Genomic DNA, 20,318 nt, shown 5'->3' on the forward strand with positions numbered 1-20,318 from the left:
AATAATTTGTACCAGTAATTACTTTTGAAATAGTATTTTGTTATTCAGCTGTACTCCATAGTTAACACAACAAAACAAAAAAAGTGTATGAAAATAAGATATACAATAAGATGTGTCCTTTATTGTTATTTTCTATATCAATAAAAACAGACAGAACATTGTCTATTCAGATGAAATAATGGATTCCTTTGACTATTTACAAATGATAAATGAATTTAGAGTCCAAATTAACTTGAATTATTGTCCTCCATCTTTTTATGAATTTTCTTTATCTTCAATCAAATAATAAATGGATTTAAAGTCCACATTAACTTGAATTGTCTTCCTCCATTTTTGTAGGAATTTTCTGTGTTTCCATTGGTTGTTCACTCTTAGGGGGCTCCTCTAGGGGTTCATCCTGAAAAAAAAATCAATAAATCATGAATAATTTGCTGCCTCAAAATACATGTTTGATATTGTAATTGCTACCTAATGTATAGCACAACCACTTTCTTAATAAAAGAATCACCAGTAAAGACAGAGACATCTGACAGCCCTATCGATTATCTGATTAATATATATGTATCATGTAAAATAAATAGGCTGTTACCTTTGGTTGTCTGCCTCCCTCAGATTGAGACATTAGTCTGTTGATTTTCTGGTTGTAGAAATCAAATACAAACTGAGCCATGTGTGGCATGTTTTTCATGACCATTGCTTCACCCCTGATTTGTTCATGCATCTGCAAAACAAATATTAAGTTATAAATTCATGGGTTTCTTTATACCATGAAAAGAAAGAAAATTAAATCCTCACAAAAATAAGTGATTTTAAAGTAAATGTTTCAGAATAACTTTCCAAATGTTAACAGCTAGGAGTCAGAAAATGGGGAAATATGATACAAGGACAAATGTAACTGCCTAAAAACCTGTAAAAAACATACTTATGAAAATTTAAAACTTAATTTTGGGGCATGATAAGGTAATCAGTAATCACATTTCAGGCCCTACATTTCTAAAACCTCTTCAGCCAGTCCTTCCATCAAAACCAATGTTTTTATTTTAAAAAACTACGACAATGTTTTACCTTTCTTGTTGGAGGATACACTTCTGATGGGAGGATATGGAGCTGTAGGGGTCTGGACATCAACTGTTATAATACAGAAATAAATAATACAAATGCTATGGAATAAAAGAACAAAACACTATACATGTATGTACTCAAATTTGGGCCATTCTTTTAAAGTTAAGTCCAAAAACATGATTTATAATACGCACATATAACTTTTATAATTTTTACTGATATAATTTCTATTTGCTCATATCTACATACTGTACATAAAACATTTCAAAAAATCAGATTCTCTATATACTTGTTCATGACCATAAAATAAAATTCTTAGCAAAATATAATCTCTTAAAACTTACAGAAGAATGTACAGATGGGCAAAAAAACAACCCTCTTACCTTGTTAAATGTAGGAGTTAACTCGAAACAATTGCTGAATAGAGAGACCCTGGCAAAGACGTAGAGACCTAGCCGAGCCCTGGACATGGCAACCACCAGTCTCCGGACATCTCTTTAGAAGACAATCAGATGGATTTATAAGTTATAGAAATATATAAAGTATAAGTTTGTTACATTCAGGAATTTTCCAACTAAATAACATAAATGTGTAATATTTTATGTAAAAATATTTTAATGTATTAAATGTACCAGGTAATAAAAATTTAAATTCGAAAAATCCTGTAAACATAAATGTTTTCATTACAATATTTGTTCTTTGACTTTTTTTTTATATAAAATCTTATTCTAATTATTTCATAGAAATCTAATCCAACATTACTTTTTTAATTAAAGTGTTTTATACCTTAGATGACCGACTGTTTTAGTTCTGACAAGGGATAGAAGTATGTAATCGTTCTGCTGACCCTGATACCGATCTACAGTGGTAACCTTAAAATAAACCCAAATACAGGTATACGTTTAGAAATATTAAATATAAGAACCAAACTATCTTGGAAAATTTATTTACAAAAAAATTAATATAACCTGTTCAAAATGCCAAAGTGATACAATTTAACAAAATCCATACTTTATTTCAAAGAGATGCAATCGAATCAAAATTTGAAAGTTACAGACAAATAGACAATATTGTTAAATTAGATATTCTATATTTTATTCCATGAAAGGATATTTTTAACCACCCCCCCCCCAAAAAAAAAAATTCAAAGAAACAAAACACTTTTCTTACTAGTCATTACCTTGTGGGGTGTACCTATGAACTGATTTCGTCCACATCTTTGTTTGATAACGTCCCTAATCAGATGTTTCTGTCCATTGTACGTCGTCAAGATGGAGATTTTTTCGGCAGGATATCCCAGAAGTCTCATGTACATGAATGTTGCCACCACGTACTCTGCTTCTGCCAAGTTCTGATAGAAGAAGGGATTGGGCTCCGATTCTCCCACACCGTTAAAATCCTGGACATCAATCAGCTGATATTCAAACACAAACCCAGCATTGGCCTTTTTGTACTCAGGGTTGACCATCACATGAGACAAGCTTCCCAGTTTCTTGTATCTCCAGTTGTAGAGACTGGCAATCCTGCAAAAAAAAAACCCCAGAAAAGCATATTGGAGTAATTCAAACTAAAGATTACAGTGTTACACACTTTTTTTCCTTTTAAACAGGTCAGTTGCCAAAATTATACTTTAAATTAAATAAAAAAAACTTTCTCTAATAGTATTTGAATTTTCTTACCCTGGTCTTGCTCGACCTTGAGCATCAAGGTCAATGGTGGGAACCCCAAGTCTGACAAGTCGAGTGAATAAAGACTGCTCCATGTTACAGAATTTCTGGAAGGCCATATTCTTAATGACAGGTGGCAGCTGATGATGGTCTCCAATCATGATCCATCTTTTTAAACGATTGTTGTTGTCTTCAGGATTCTGTGTGTTCAAAGTAAATGTAACAATAAAATCCCATAATTGTCAAGAGACAATCCATTTACAGTAGATCTTTGTTGTCTCAAGTACTGATATTGTTATGTCAAAGTGATTCAGCAGTCCTAACAACTTTTTCTTTAACTTTTAACCCTTGTTATCTTGAATTCTAATATATCTTGGTTCTGTAGATTCAAGATAGTAAGGTTTGACTGTAGTGTTTTTGAGTAGTATTAAATAATTTGCATCAAAACATGCTATTTTTAAATATTACTGCTTCCTTAATTAAATAAAAGCATGAAATATTAAAACACGTGCACAAAGAGTTTTTATTTGGTACAATACCTGAAGTAATAATGGAATAAAAGTTTCGATTTCAAGAATTTGTGCTGACTCTTCCATCAAGATGTTGTCAAACTAATAAAAGAAATCAACATTCATCAGAAGATGAACTTTGAAAAATGTGAAACAACAATGTGAAATTGCATTTTTTTTCCCTCTGTAAACCTGTTACCTTAAAACCAATGGAGACTAGATCCCTCCTCTTCAGGGCTGCGTGGGTACAGGTCATGGCAATTATCTTGGCTTCTTTGATCAGTAGATATTCAGCTCTATCTGCACCACTTCTCAACAATTCAAAGGCTCGGAACTCCTGTATCACAAAATACACAGGGAATAAATATTTCTATACCTGTACACACTGAAAAATCCTATATCTGCCTAAAAAATCATACAATGTTTGAATGTTCATGTATATTTCTTCTCTGAATTTCCTTTCATTACTGACCTCTAGCTGTGTGAAGATTTTCTTGATGTGTCTGAAGCAACCCTCCGCCATATCTATGTCTTCAGTGTACGACTTTCCCTTAAATATAGGCTGAGGGGCATTCTCAAAATACTTGGTGAAGGGAAACTCATCTTTAATAATCTCAACAGTCTTTTCCTACAATTGATTTTGAAGATTAATATACATGTACCCCCACAAAATAAAGTAATCCAAAGTGACTTTCTAAAATACATCATGTAATTTTTTTCTTGGAACTCTGTAATACAGTCAAAATGACAATAAATTGTAAATATAAAATCATTCCTTTGATATAATGTATCACATCATAAATATTTATAATACATGTATATGTATATAGGTATAAGTACTTTATTTATCATTACTTACCTTCTGATTCCTGAGTTTACTCTGATACTCTTCCCATCTTGCCAACACCTGAAAAAGAAAGCATACATATAGCAAACTGATAAACTCTTATCATTCTGTAAATTCATATTTATTGTGCTACAATATTTTTGCAAATCTTGCAAAGTTTTATTCTAGCACATGTAGGAACCAGAATTTTGCAGTTTGCATTATACATCTCTATACTACAATAGCAGTGACTTCCTTTAATGGTACATTTTGAAACTATATACATGAAAATTAATGCCGATATTATTATCTGTGCAGGTGTAAACAATTAACTGGGTGTTGTTTTGACAAATCAATGTTTGAAGTCAATTAAAATGGCTTACAACAGAGACAGATCGTTATCAGGGCCAACCTTTTAACAAACACTGTCTGCATTGGAGAATTTATGAACATAAAGGAATTTTGCAAATGGCAATTAAATAAAATAAAATCAAAGATATTAGGCCTAACTTCAAATTTAAAACATGTTGCAGTAGGTAATTAATTAAGAGAGAGGAAAATAACTTCAAAACTGAAATTGGTGTGCTTTCAAATTTAGCAGAAACTGAAAAGGCTTTTTTTTTTTTTTTTTAACATCCATTTACTTGTTCTGTAACCTGGCAATTTTCATTTCTAACATGTAAATTAAAGCAAATTATGTATAATTTTTTTGTCATAGTTAATTAAAACCTTTTTCAATAAAAGAATTCTCAATACTCAAATACTTTGTATATATATATGTATAAAATTTAATCATGGAAATAATCTAATACTGTACAGCGTTATGACCAGATTTTTAACTTTCCAAATCTGGTCATGACCTATTTTTACATGCTGGAGGTTGGCAAGTATGTATAGGAACCAGAATTTTGCAGTTTGCATTATAATTCTATACTAAAAGTTTTATAATGGATAATTTTGAAATATATTGAAAATTTTTGACCATATATTATTTCTATCCTTTTCACCCTTGCTTTCATAGGGCAAATTCAAAATGCAGCAAATAAAACAGAGACAGAGTTATCTCCCTTTTAACACAACTGTTGCATTGGAGAATTTAGAACATGGAGAGTTATTTGCAAATGGCAATTAAATGGATAAAATAACATTAGGTGAAAATAATCCTGTACCCGTGAGTAAATAAATTTAATTTCCTTACCTGATAGAGGTAGAAGTAGCTGGCCGTTTCACACGTGTAAGACATGTCTCCCTTGACATCCAGACTGTTCTGTAACCTGGCCACCTCCTCCAGGAGTTCTAGTCGCTGGGCCAGGACATAATTCACTCGACCATATCTACAGGGGAGGAAAATAATTGTCATTTATATGTAAAGTTGTGAAATAATCTAATACATCTCAGGTAATTTGTTTAGCCCAACAGAGTACATAAAGTAGATACAGTACATGTATATTATTCAGTTGAACTTTGATATCTTGAAAAAGATATATCAAATCCCATGGATAACCCACGGAAGTGATTTGGAAGTTCAAATTATTCATTCTATAAATATTTTACCAGTAATCTCAGGTAAATTGTTTAGCCCAACAGAGTACATAAAGTAGATACAGTACATGTATATTATTCAGTTGAACTTTGATATCTTGACACAGATATATTAAATCTCATGGATAACCTAGGGAAGTGATTTGGAAGTTCAAATTATTTATTCCATCAACCTTTGGATATTTAAACATGTGATAACAAGGTTTGACTGTAAGTCAATAGCATTGAGCTCAATATGAGGTTTGACTTTATATCAATAGTGTTTTTACCTGCTGAAATCTTTCTCCGTTTCCAGGGCTTCCTCTCCGTGACCCAAACGTAAAAGATGTCGCTCGTCAATATCCAGAGCCATGATCTTCTCAAACAGCTGGTTCAACGCCTGTCAAAAGTAATTGTTAATAGATACATGAACTTCTAAAGTATCCTTCAAACACAACTATTGTGAACAAAGCATGAACATAAAATGTAAATATTGTTTTGTTCAACTTTCAAGCTATTCTACAAGATGCTGGGCTAACTTTAAAAGTGGTTGTACACCAGAAGATATAATTGTAATCTCTTTGTCACTTTCATGTTGGAGTAAATTTAGTTGGAGTAAATGAAGTCCATTTACCTAAACAGAATGTCACCTGGAAACAATCTGTGTACACTATTATGGGATTTTATAGAAGCCCCTTTACCTGATTGGAGTGAGTAACAATCAGTGTCCGCTGCTCTGGGAAGTTATGGTAGATATTAGAGATGATCTGTACCGCTACGTCAGTCTTTCCTGTCCCCGGGGGTCCCACCACCATGGTCAGTCCGGGCTGCATGCCTGACCGCACAGCCTCTATCTGGGTGGGAGTGAAGGGTATCTGGTTTCTACAATGCAATATGAATTTTTTTATATGATTTGCCATTATTTTGAACATAATAGTTTAAATTATATTTTGTTTTGAATAACAACAGGGTAAGTTGGTGCACTTATAGCAAAAGAATTTGTGTTAAATTATTAACAGTGTCAATGAATTTCTTCCACCTTAATCACACAAAGAGTTGATTTATCAATTTTGTAAGTTTTATCTATTTAGCACAAGTAATTTTGACTCCTTTTCAGATTTAAACATCATTAAAAGTTTACTTTTTGGGTTGATTGTATGGATAAGGGCCCCTGTTTTCGATGACGTGGGGTTGGACGATGATTTTCTTTGGAGCAGACGGTTCCTCCTCCGCTGCCTTCCTCTTCCCTGTGGTGCTCTCCTGTTGCTTGGGAAATGTCAATCTGTCAAAAAGAACAAATTTTGTTTAAATAATTATGTTTGGATGAATATGTTAAAGATAATAAGTTCTTTTAATGACAATTGTCTATTTGATGTTTGACATATCTCAGCTTAACTTGACATGAATCTATGGCCTTTTATTCAATATATAGAGTAAAACTTATGACTAACTATTTAACTTTTCGAAAGAAAATAAAAACAACACAACCCATTTCAATCTGTCTTTGAAAAAGGACCAAGAAAAAAATGTGACTATACACACTTGAATGGAGGAATCTGCTTGCTGATATCATCTGTGGTGACTTCGAATTCGTGCCCCGGGAAGCTGGCCTTCAGGTGATTGATGTTCAGGAACGTATCATTCCAATCCAGAGTCTCAATGGTGTTACTCATTCTGTATTTATAAAAGGAAAAGTATTAAAAATCACATCCCTCTATGTTACAGATTTTTTTAATACTAACAAATCTGATTCTAAGTCTGAAATGCAATAATATCATGATGTTACAAACAATATGGTGTTATTTAACACCTACAAAAATATTTAAACTTGGTTTTTCATTTGCAAACCTGTTTACTACATGTACTGGTACTCACTTTGAGTAATGAGCAGCGTCTGGTTGTCCATAACCCAGTATGAGATCATGTAACCAGTCCGGTACAACACACTCAGTGTTCATCAGATCTCTAATGGTTTCCAGCACGGCTTTAAAGTTGTTCTCCTTTGGTTTCCTTCTCATAATCACATTAAATGTCTCGTACACATCCTATTCATAAAGAATAATGAAAGTAAGTACTGTACAATTATGCCAGTGACAACAGAAACAATGCTCTTGTTTTAAAACAGTTATTGTTTATTTTTTCTATAAAATCCCCTGACCTCTTCCCCATCCATGGTTTTGGTCATGTCCTGCTGGTACTGGTTAGGATCCAGCCACACTCGGAAAGTCCGGATATCTCCCGGTATAAATGGCTTTGGTTCCGGTCCTAAGGAGACATCAAATTTTCAACATTTTTTTTAAATCCCAACAGTACAGTGATAAAAAATGAAAATTGCTTTATATATCAAGCTAAACATTAAAACTAGAATGCAATATTGACAGTATTGAAAATAATTCATATTTACATGAAATTTTGCAAACATAAGTTATCAATTGTTAATTATTCATTTAACAGAATAATTTTAAATTCCTTTAAATATCAATACACATTTATCCTTAAAAGTCAAAACAATTGGATCCTCCCCACATTTCTTACCCTCCTCAATGACCTTGCCCTCCATATCTAACATTCCCTCCACCTCACAGCCCCGCACGAAGGTCAGCCCCACCTGGGGGATGAAGGGCTCCCTGAAGTTATACTTGTGGTGGATTGGAACCGTGGGTCTCAGTGTGATCAGGAAAGCCACGTCATGCTTCCGGAGATCTACAAGACACAAACTCATGTAAATGTTGCGGCAGAGAACTCTGTGCCGACACTTATCTGATATGAAATGAGTTATACAAGACAAAAAGTTGAGTAGATGTAGACGAAAACTCATGTAACAGCAGAGTACTCTGCATATGAAATGAAGTATTGTTATCAATATCAGGCAAAATTTTCAAACAAAAATAAAGTATGGGAGATCTACCTTCCCACTCCTTTTTGATCTGTGGTCTGACACTGAGATTGATGGTTACGTCTGCTCGAACTTGTGCAGGGTGAGTTTCTCCAACTCTGGGTTTAGCCACCTGCCAAAGAAAAATCCTTTATATGTAGAATATGCAAGAAAGCAAATATAATTAAATAGTAAGCATTACATCCCATTCAGATGATGATACTCAAGGTTGTAAACCCATGACCCTGAGTTAAAATCCTGCATACATTCATATAAATACGAGGGTTGTCCCGTAAAATCGTGGACAAGTTGTCTTGTGTGAAAAATAAACATCACTGCGTTCTGAAATTTTCACTATTATTTAGTACATATTTTAGTAATATACACAGCAAATTTCAGATAAATATATGCATAAATAAAAAAATTATGAGATTTTATGCCATGTATTGTATCACCTTACGGCGCATGGATTATAACGTCAAAGTGTCTAAAACAGCGTCACTTTTTATCTTTGCTGAAAATGAAGTTGGATGAGTCCGACTTAAATTTAGGAATTTCATTGATACACAGTCTTTAGTCTCCATAAACAGTCGAAGAACCAGTTGGCACCCTCATGCGATCTTCTGAAGATTTATTAGTAAGTTACGGACAATATTCTCACCATCATTCAACTAATAGAAAATCTCATATCGGCGGTCTACTGTGACAGCATCTTTTGCTATTACATTATAGGAGTTTGTCCGTTTGTTTTGTACTCCCCAGGGATTCGATCAAAAAAAAAACTTCGCTAAGAAAACTCCTATTTCATTTGTATACTTAAGATGTGGTGATATTTTAATAATCTTTTTTCTTCTATGGTCATTTCAAGTCTCTAAGGGTGTCATTAAAACATCGAAATAAAACTGAACTGTTCTCCGGTGCGCCGTAACGTCATAAAACGTCGCCCTTTTTCGTGTGTTGTGTTTACCACTTTCCCATTTCGAATGCTCGAGAAACTGCCAAAAATTAAGCAAATGCCTTAAAATTTTTACAAAGACTACAAAATTGATTGTGGAATTGAATTAGGATAATTTTAATCCAAATCTTATGTATTTAAAACTTTTATTTTGAATTCAAACTTTTGTATTCTTTAATAAAACCTTGGTTTTTTGACCGTGCGCCGTAGGACAATACCTCGTGCACATTCAAGCATAATAAAATCTTTATTTTTGCCTATATTTTATCAGAAAAATTATCATGCACTTAAATATGATAAATAAACATTTACCGAAATTTTCAGCTTAGTGCGCCCATTACTTTTCAAGAAAAATGCTTTGTCCACGATTTTACGGGACAACCCTCGTACAGTTACCTCAACTATCGATACATACGAGGGTTGTCCGTAAAGTTCGTGGACAATATTGACAATTACTGACAAACATTGATAAAATATATGAAACTATCATTTTCATTAAATTCATATTTCATTTTATAAACATGCAGGTTTTCAACAAAAACAAAGCACAAATAATTATATTTGTATTAGATTAAAAAAAAAGACATACACTCATACCAAGGGCATTAAAATGAAAATTCTTGACGTTACCGGACGTCAAAAGCATAACGAGTATGTATAACTTTTCTCAACATAGTCACTGTTTAACTCAATTCATCTCTTATGTGGCTTTAACCGTTCATAAATATTTGCACAAAATGTTCAGGTTTCATAAGTAAAATAATAATTAACAATGCCTGTCTCATATCCTATAATCAACCAACCTCTATTCACATAAAAACGATTTTATTTGCGGAAATATGGTAAAGTCACGTTCTGAAAGTCATTTTTACAGCACTGCAATCTCGGAATGATGCTTTTTCCTTCACGCATGTAATCCTATAAACTGTTCCTTCCATCCGAAAATATTATATGCCACTTAAATACTAAATAAACGGCTTCTTTTACTATGTTTTCCCGATTGTTTACAATATGTATTGGTCTCTTAAGTGTTTATCCGATGTCTACTCAGAATTTTATCACTGTTCACTGCTCCACCCATTCCGAAAACGTCCCTTTTTTGGAACAATTTCCGATCCGTTTTAATAAGTTCTAACTTTGATTGTTCCGTCATTTTACAACTTTAAACGTTCAATTTTGCGGAGCTCCGGGTCTCTATTCCAAATCTAATTATGACGCCATAATTTAAAAATAAACATCTAAAATTGAATAAGATTTTTTCATTTTTCAAATCACATTTAGTAAAGCATAAGAAATAAACTAATAATGAATATCAGTGAAGCAACTTTTGTTTAATTCTTAGCTTGTCCACGAACTTTGCGGACAACCCTCGTATATTTCAAATATCATGGATTTTCTAAAGTGGGATAGAAGTCCCAATCTTTTACATGTATATTCTTCTTCAATATCAAAAAAATCCTCTGTGTGTAACACACAACTGAAAACTTTATATCATGCATAGATCAATAATTACACATGTTTATTTTACCTCTACAACATTGAAGCCAACAATGGGCTGAGCCATTCGAGCCCATCCCCCAAACAGACAGCTTCCATCTTCTGATTGCCTAAAAAGCCATGTAAACACATTAAAAACTGTCTATAAATAATGTCAAAGGGTAAATTTGAGATTGCTTGATTTATTTTAATCTATTGCTTACCATGGTTTGAGATGTGATCCAGAATCTTCTATATCTTGTCTGATTTCATCTAAACAATGATTATAAGAGAAATTGAAAAATATATCCCCCGTATTCCAATTACAATGCATGATACTTCACATTAAGTACATACAATATAATAACCAGTTACAATTAGAGAATTTTAAAATAAACTCTAGGGATGACAAATATTTAGTCCAACATGATGTTTCTGTTATACACAGTATAACTGAAAGTGAGTGAAGAGATTAATACAGAAATGATGTACTTACATGTGGATTCTAATCTGAACAGATCAAAATTTTTCAGTAAATAATCATGAAGAGTTAGAAACTGTAGATTGAGCTTGGGCAAGGCCAAACAACCTGTAAATAAAATTGATGAACATTTCAAGAGACTCATCATAGACATAATTAGACATGAGTTATCTACACAATTTTTTTTTCAAACACAGACACATATACATGTAGCATAAGTTTAAATATTATAGAGAACTCAGACAAAATTGTTTTTCAGCATGTCATGACCAAATAACATTTTGTTATCCCTGATAACACCATTTCATACCCATTCGATATTTTGAACTATGATGTCTCAAATACCATGGATAGCCAAATACTAATTCTTTTTAATTATTTGACCTTTGATATTCCAAATCCTAAGATAATCTAAGTGATTTTTCCTCGTCCTAATGAGTTCAAGATAACAAGCTTAGACTGTATATTCCAGTAATTTACCTTCCCCAGAGAAATACTCCACAGGAACGATGTTTTCGTCCCAGATGATTTTCTCGGTGGGGTAGAGGGGCATTTCGTTGACCCTCTCCTGCTGTGATTTCTGCCGCTCGTGTCTGGAGATCAGAAGCTCCATCAGGTAGTCCACGTCTGACACACAATCCTCATCCCTCTCCACGGCCGGCAGCTGGTGAATGTGGGCCAGGATTTTGTGTAGATCCACATTGCTGATAATAAAGATTACAGATGATGTAAAATAAGACTCATGGACAACAGCAGTATCTATGATTTTGTCTCATTTTAGCAAAAAATGCTACAGTAAAACACACTTACAGCAATTATGCTTTTAATTAAAATACTGTATACAGAGAAATTCTCGTCTGTTTTATTTTTGCCCCTTCAGACATAAGTGGGGGAATTTAAGACGGGGTGAATTCAAAGAAGACAGTATAATTTCTTAAACAGAACTTTGACTGGGCATATTAAAACAGGACAGAAGTGTTTGCATGTGTGAAATGGTGAAATTAACATAGGGCGAAAATAACCCTGTATACAGTATAATATATAGCTTTTTAAAAATATATTGTGAACGTTATTCAAGGATTAACAAATTTCATTTATAATGAAACAAAATGATCTGTCCCTGGCACTTTGTTATAAGTTTGTTTTACTCAGCAAACAACGCCATAAAAGAAAATAAAAGAAATGGGGGATACATAGGGTTTTACCCCTCTTTTACCAGATAATGTCTGCATATTTGCAAAAAAAAATCCTTCTTTAAAGTAAACCTGTATGTACATGTATTTTTAAAGATGACATACATGTAGAAGACATCTGATAAAACTGTACAGCAAAACAGCAGTCTGATAAATTTATTTTTTGACTGATTAAACTGTACAACAAAACAGCGAATGGATGGTTGATTAATGGAATTTACGTAGATTTCAGCACCATAAAAATAAAAGCGATATATTTTTTGACAGTGTAATTACGTGGAAATTAAATCTATTATGGTCCTAGAGAACACAGTCTTGATTTTTTTACCTGAGAGATTTAAAATACTTTGAGAGGGCTGCTCTTGTGTCCACACTTGCTACATTTGCAATGGCAAATTTATGAAGCTCTGGAAAATGCTTGAATGCTACTTTCTGAAAAAGAAATTTTCCAGAAATTATATATACAATGACATATCAGGTACAATATAGTGCATGTATTTTGCTAGTTTTACAAGCATATATACAAACTGAAATCAGTCACAGTGGTAAGTGTTAAGAGGGACAACTTATGATTTTTATAGAAGAAAATGAAACTTTTGTCAGATGCAAAATATAAGCCTTGAAAAGTTAGGCAAATTTTGTCAATAATGCTGCTTTCTTATGATATTTGTGTAACGTGTTATACTAGTGTCCAAATTGGAGTAAAGGCATTTTATTTTACCCACCTGTAACTGTAGAACCCTGTCATAGTGGATGTCAATCCTATCATGCAGTGTCAGGGCCTCCCCTGTGATGTCATCAATCTCAAATTCAGTGTAACTCTTCAGCATTTCCAGCAGCTGTAAAACATAATCAGGCCTCAACAATATCAGATGACATTATTTATAAAACCCAAACTTTGCAATATACATTCATGAATGTTTTTAAAAGTACCTGTCCAAACAGTTTGCCCTCTGACCTCTTACTGAGATTGGATAGCTGGCATTTGACCACCAGGTGGCAGTCTTCCAGGAGGACATTGAAGAATCGTCTGGTGGGAAGCTGGGCCTCAATGTCAATCATCAGCTCCAGGAATCTCTCACAGAAATTGATCTTAGTTCCTGCTACATCTCCTACAAAATATTGTCTTCATCTAAGCTAATTTTTTTTTTTACAAATATTGTCTTCATTCATGTATCTTAACTTAACCTCCCACAAAATATTGTCTTCATACATGTATCTGAGCTAAATCTCCTAAAAAATAATTTCTTGAGTCATGAACCTTGGCTTAATCTTCTGCAAAATATTGTCTTCAATTGTGTATCATGGCTAAATAACAATAAGACAACTATTAAAAGCTTATACAGCAATTGCTTAGCACTAGTCTATAGCTTTCTACCTTTGAGGGGTACAGTGTCCAGTATGCCTAGAAATTTCTTGATCATGTTGTACAGAAAACCTCTTTCAAAGGTCACTCTTTTCATCTGCTCCTCTGATAGCTTGGCATCATTCTTCTTGATTAAATTAAAAAACTTTCTGTATTTGGGGTTGTTTTGGAAAATTTCATCTCTTTTTCCCTGTTTGAAAACATAAAAAGAATTCTTCAGCAATATATACACCTACTTTCATTTCATTTACTTGTTATTACTGTAAGAGGTTTGTTTAGATTACTGTAGACATACTTTTTTCCACAGGGTCATAATTATCAATAATCCACGGGTATAAAAACGTGGATGACTCTCACTATATGCCTTACATTTATATTAAGTACGCTTAGACAAATTTCCGCGGATTATTTGTGAACACGTAAATTAATACCACACGGAAAAAAGTACCTCTACAGTATATTCTTTAAATGAACTCATTTTAGTCATAATGGATGTAACATTTATGACATAGACAGGTAAAAGATGCTCTTTAAAGCTGATGCATTTTTACTATTAACTTTTTTTGAAAAATCACCTACACAAGCTAATCATACGAGGCTCTGTCAAATTAAGTACCTGTAAAATATTGCTCCAGATTGGTAGAGAAACCAGCTTCTGAACTTGTTCCCTAATGAGATCAACCTCCTGTAAGAGTACATTTATTTCAATTTAACATCCACAGCAAAACATTGTCACAGAGTCTTAGAAGATTTTTTTGTTGGTGATTTAAACAGAATACAAAATTATGTTTTCAATTTTAAAATTTCATTCAACATCAACAGTAGGTTCAATTCAAAATACAATGCTACCTAGAAAGCATCCCATCCATTACTTCAAATCATTTTAATGTTTTTGACACTTGGGCAAAAATAAACATAGGTAATAATATTTTCAGTAAGGCAAAGTCACACAATTAACCAACAAAAATTTTTTGCAATTTTGATTTTATACTTTGGAATAGACCTATATATAAACTTCAAACTAGTTCTCCATGAAAACGTAATTAAAATCCAGCATCTGAAGCAAGTTTGAGAGCTATTTTAAAGTTTGGCTTATATAAGCCTTATAGTTTCTTGATAAACATCACCTTACACAGAAGTCCATTAGTGTGAATGTACCATCCATGCAAGTTTGGTCAAATAAATTATGATGTGCACCCAAAACTTTCTCAACCAGAAAATTTATCCGAAGCAAGTCTGGTAGTATGCATCCTTAGATTTATCAAAATTTATAGTGCTCATAGTTTTGGAAAGGAAAACAAAAACATAAAACGGAAAATGTATGTCAGCATCCAAGCAAGCCAGTGGGTTCAAATCAACCAAATACAATGCTCCAAAAACATTAACCTGGTTATTCCTTTGCTGAAATTGCAGCATCTGAAACTTTGTACAATGAAACACACTAGAAACATCTTCACCTAATAAATCATTTTAATGCTTTTTGACACAACTTCATTGAGGTGAGCTAAAAATTGAAAAATTTCTAGATAAAATAAAACTTGACATCTTCAAGTTCAACAAAACTCTCCCTCTAATGGCTTACCAGTCAACAAAACACCCTCCCCTTACCTTAAACCATTTCAATGCTTTTGATATTTAGGCAACATAAAAACCTTTTTTCAGATGAACCAAAATTTGACATATAAAAGAAAACACAACTCCCCCTCTGATGGCTTACCAGGCTGTTGAAACAGTGGATGAGAAAGACGAGTGAAACAGAGAGTTCTCGGAGAGATGTGCGCTGGTCCAGACAGGTTTCTAACGTGTTAAACATGAAGTCACAGAACCTCTCTGGGTGCTGTTTGAAACACTAAAAAAAAATCAGTGTGAATTTAAGTCACAATGGGCCCTATAAAATTTGTTGTATATACAAGAAATACATGTAAAATATTAAACAAAGGCACTGCAAAGAGGAGCATCCACTCAAAAGAGAGCAAATCTATAAATCAGGGCAGAATTCTGTATTGCCCCCAATGCAAATTAAATCACTTCCTTTAAAATTACACACACATGCACACTTGATTACTATATCCCCTTCTTCTCTTTTGAAAAGGGATAAAAAAAATCCATTAAAAAAGCATATGTAAAAATAGATATATAATTGGCATGACTTACCTCCCATGGTGGTACCCTTTCTCTGAATTTTTCATTCACCATCAATATGATGGACAATGTGTGTGCATGGCCCTAAAATTAATTCAAGCATTATGACTTTACTTTCAACATTTTAACACACCAAAAAAATCTGTACCTTGGAATTTTCTGAGATAATTACATCATTATCTTGCATTCAATTGTGCAGAACAAATTTTATATCACAGAATCTGTGCACTAACCTTTTCCTTTGAGAAATTGGGCCATAAGTAATTTTCAAGGTATTGACTAAAAAAGAATGTTAACTGTTAAACCCTTTAACTTCAAGAATTATAAATACACTTGTAAAATTTCTTTTCTTAATATCCATCTATTGTGAATTGTGAAAATTAAAAACAAAATACCTGAATTCTAACAGCATTGTTCTTTTTGTTGAGAATCTAAAATTCAAAAAAAAATATTGTAATAATATTATTTTTTTCACCTTCAAAAAAAAAAAAACAAACAACAAAAACATGGGTTTAAAATGTAAAAAGAATATGTGTTAAATAAACTTGTAAGCCCTTTTCTGCTAGTAAAATTTCCATTTTGAATATTTTCTGTATTATTAGTGCGAAATGAATGTGTACATAAATTGATGCATTCAAAATTTAGTGCAGGCACTGGGTATTGAATGGTTGGCATGATCATAAATTGGCGTCCATGCCATGTTGTGTATCTACTTATAATTTATCAACGGTATTCATGAATGAGTGCATTAATGTCCATTGCATTTCCGCTGAAAAATGAAAACAAATTTTTTACGTACACATATAGCACATAGAGTTAATTGCTTACTTAGATGCCAGCAATTCTTCTTGAAAAACTTTTTCAACAATCTGCAAGAAAATTCAAAGTCAAAACTCGTCATGTCAGAAAAATAAACATTGACAGTTATGCAAGGAAAAACTGAACTAATGGGATTTGAAATTGAATTTGTGTACATACCTCTGTTTTAAATGGGACACCATTTTCTAGAGCTTGTTTGGACCAATGCTGACTTGCCAACTACAACATAAAATATTTGTGACAATTAAACTGCATAAAATTGTTCGTAGTGGTTAAAATTTGATTTTCAAATATATGTTCATATTTCATACAGGGCAATATTCATGTTAATAAAATTTACACCCTATTCAGAAATACACAGAAATTTTAATTTTTGTCTCCCTATTTGAAAAATGGTTACAGCCTTGGCAAGGAATTAAGCAACTAATAGAAGATAACACAAACAAACTTTACCATAGATCAAAACAATGTAATTTTAGCCTCCTGAAATTAATCATTTCATGTAATATGAAAAAAAATGTAATAAAAGATGAAACTTAGTACAGTCAAACTTTGTTGTCTCGCACCTGAATGGACTGAGAAAAAACTTCAATATGTCCAAGGATTCGAGATGTCGAAGGTAAAATACTTAAAAAAATATGGGGTTGGGACTTCCAAATGACTTTGACATATCCATGGTATTCGAGATATCGAAGTTCGAGATATTGAAATTCAACTGTAATTTGATGTTAAATAAAACCTGTGTTATGCTGTCCTCCTGAATCTGTTCTACTGTGAGGGCTTTGTTTCCCCTCTTTGTTTTGTCACCTTCAGTTGCTGTACTCATTTTGTAGAGATCTGTTCTAACTTCTATTGCTTGAACAGCAATGTCACATAATAGTTAACTGAAAGAAATAAAAGAAACTTCAAGTGATTCATGTACTGTTTTATCTTGTAATTAGTGGGGGTGTCTTAAAACAGATGCACTATTGTAATGTATATAGATGTTTATTACATTTTCAACTGTGAAATTTTTATCCATTGGGTGTGTATCCTGTCACAGTGTGAAAGGATATCAAAATGATATCCTGTCACGGTATAATTTACAATCAATTTGGAAAATTCTCGATCTTCCTTCCCTTCAACAAAAGTGTTGTAAAAATACTCTTTAACCTGTTATAAGTTAGAAAACTAGTTTATAAATCATTCTGTCATAAAATAAAACTGCGAAAGTTCCCCAAATATGTTGCTGAAATTCATGTTTACAATGTTTTGCACTTAGCTATGACGTCTCAATCGTTCAACTATGACGTCATGTACCTAAGACTGCATTACAAAAAACACGTAGGCAACCGGAAAATCAAAGAAAATGTAATAAACAGAAAATTCAATGTTTTGTTTGAATATGGATTTTTTTTAACAGGATTTCTTTTATATTTTCACTCGTGCTTCGCACTCGTGAAAATATCAAAAAATCCTGTCCCACTCGTGAAATGAATTCCATATTCAACTACAAAACATTGAATATCCTCTATTTGTAAAATGCCAATTTTTTATATAATCATAATCCTTAATTTACAATCAATTTGGTTTCTTCTGTGTCCCATCTTTAAAATGTTTTCTTTTGTCATCTTATCAATTGCAACTTGCAGAATTACTACATTTTAAAATTTGTTTGAATACTAGAAAACTTTGTGCTTCAATTGTGCAATTTAGTTAACCAAATGGAAACAAGTATGGATAAAATAGCAGAGTTCTTGAAATCTTTCGGTCCTGTCGGCAAAACCGATAAAAACAACCAAGGACCGATTACTTTGCATTGTCTGTCAGTCCAAATGACCGGCAAGTGTTGACAGAGGAACTTCGACAATCCGACCAAATTTCGTACGAATACCCTATAACGGACTGATCGTAATCTTTCAAACGGTTTTCTATATCTTAATTGTAATGGCTTCTTCGAAGAACGTAAGTGCCAAGCAGTGCCAAGGTAAAATAGGTGAGAAAATTGAAATAAATTAAAAAGTCAAAAACCTTAGGAAGAAAATGGACCCCCACAAGAATTCAAACAAAGTTTTAATGCGACAGTCAAATCGATATGAAGTGTGCACTGTTTATTGACACTGGGCGTACTGATAATAAAATTCCAATATAGTTTTCATCATTTTGACTGTTGAATTTTTTTTGGACCGATAGAAATCTGTCTGGACTGACAAATTTCACATGGCAGTCAGTCCAAATGACTGACAGTCTGACACCGAAAAAAAAAAATTTCAAGAACTCTGAAGTAGAACTTGAGCATTAAGTAACCATTGTACCAATTGTAACCAGGCTATATATAAAACGTCTTTCCGAAAAATTCTACTTTCATTTTTCAATGTTTTTTTTTTTACTGTATCTTATTTCTAACCTTATTCAGATAAATAAGGGATGTACCCTAGAGAACAAAGTTATCATCTCAAAACACAGTACCAATTTTTTGCCATAAATGGAAATAATAATTATTGGCTTGAATAAGCTGCATTGTTAGAACTATCTTTGAGACTTTGATACAGGTTGTCTTTTTGATAGTCTATGTTACATACATAAATAGTCTTACAAAAACACTTTTGCGGAACATAATGAATATACTTAGGTTTATCAAGCTTTGAGAATAGCTTTATAAAGCATTTTAGCTAAAGTATATAGCTAAATAAAGACATTGTGCTCGGCCTGTTAGTTGTAGAATATCATCACTAAATCAGAGTAAAATAATGAAATATACTGAAGTTGCTGCTAAATTCTGATCACTTTCTTACCATTTTCAATAAAACAAATATGAAAACATCTCCTAATTTCTTTTAACGAGAAATAAAAGCATACAACACATGTGAACCCACCAAATTCGTCAAAACGGATATCAATATGATGAAGTAAAAAGGAAGTCGAAGACGGCAAATAATATAAATCCGTTACTTAGGCAAGCGGTAAATCTAGTACATGTGCTCCTATCAGGTCATGGTTATTGACGATCTCGCATTTCGTTTCCTAGTTGATTTCGAGACACCGAATTAATTTATTTTTTTTGAAACTATTTTTATAAACAAAGTTGGATGGTTCTTGTATGGAAAGATAATTTAATTTTACACCCTCTCCATTTTTCCAGTGGTATATAATGAATTAGTGTGATAAATATAATTTGTAAAGAATTTCCCATGGAGAGAACAGTATTGTTATTGGTTATTTAATATTAGGATAGTATATTTATAGTTGGGCAGATCTCGTAAAAAGATCAATGTAGTAGAAACCTTTGAAATAGGAAAACAGAAAGAGAGATATGTTTATTGTTCTGTTTTGTTTTGTTTTGTTTTTTGTTTTTTTTTTTGAAAATGATATTAAATACTATGAAGCATTGTCATTGTGTGTACATGTCTCAAGAAAATGTCCATCCCTTGACACTGAAATTTCTGC

At 32.7% G+C, this 20,318-nt stretch overlaps 1 protein-coding gene across 1 annotated transcript; it reads right to left on the reverse strand.

Moving 5' to 3' along the window:
* Positions 1–101: 101 nt before the first annotated feature.
* Positions 102–19,765, reverse strand: LOC134241938 (RNA helicase aquarius-like). Its single transcript, XM_062723949.1, has 37 exons — positions 19,667–19,765; positions 17,632–17,776; positions 17,052–17,111; positions 16,902–16,942; positions 16,469–16,504; positions 16,307–16,352; positions 16,086–16,157; positions 15,649–15,780; positions 14,548–14,616; positions 13,944–14,121; positions 13,499–13,677; positions 13,291–13,404; positions 12,894–12,997; positions 11,853–12,076; positions 11,388–11,480; positions 11,116–11,164; positions 10,944–11,022; positions 8,494–8,593; positions 8,121–8,288; positions 7,744–7,850; positions 7,461–7,630; positions 7,128–7,259; positions 6,727–6,867; positions 6,287–6,467; positions 5,876–5,985; positions 5,263–5,398; positions 4,098–4,145; positions 3,711–3,866; positions 3,438–3,575; positions 3,269–3,340; positions 2,742–2,929; positions 2,243–2,585; positions 1,849–1,934; positions 1,446–1,557; positions 1,066–1,128; positions 590–721; positions 102–397 (listed from the first exon to the last, which is right to left on the reverse strand). Exons 2-37 carry the CDS (start codon positions 17,716–17,718, stop codon positions 308–310), a joined length of 4,236 nt encoding a protein of 1,411 aa, XP_062579933.1. The 5' UTR covers positions 17,719–17,776; positions 19,667–19,765; the 3' UTR covers positions 102–307.
* Positions 19,766–20,318: the final 553 nt, after the last annotated feature.

The sequence above is a fragment of the Saccostrea cucullata genome, unplaced genomic scaffold (assembly GCF_032062105.1).
Source record: "Saccostrea cucullata isolate Sc308-1 unplaced genomic scaffold, CSIRO_AGI_Scuc_v1 ctg438, whole genome shotgun sequence".
In the NCBI taxonomy this organism is placed as follows: domain Eukaryota; kingdom Metazoa; phylum Mollusca; class Bivalvia; order Ostreida; family Ostreidae; genus Saccostrea; species Saccostrea cuccullata.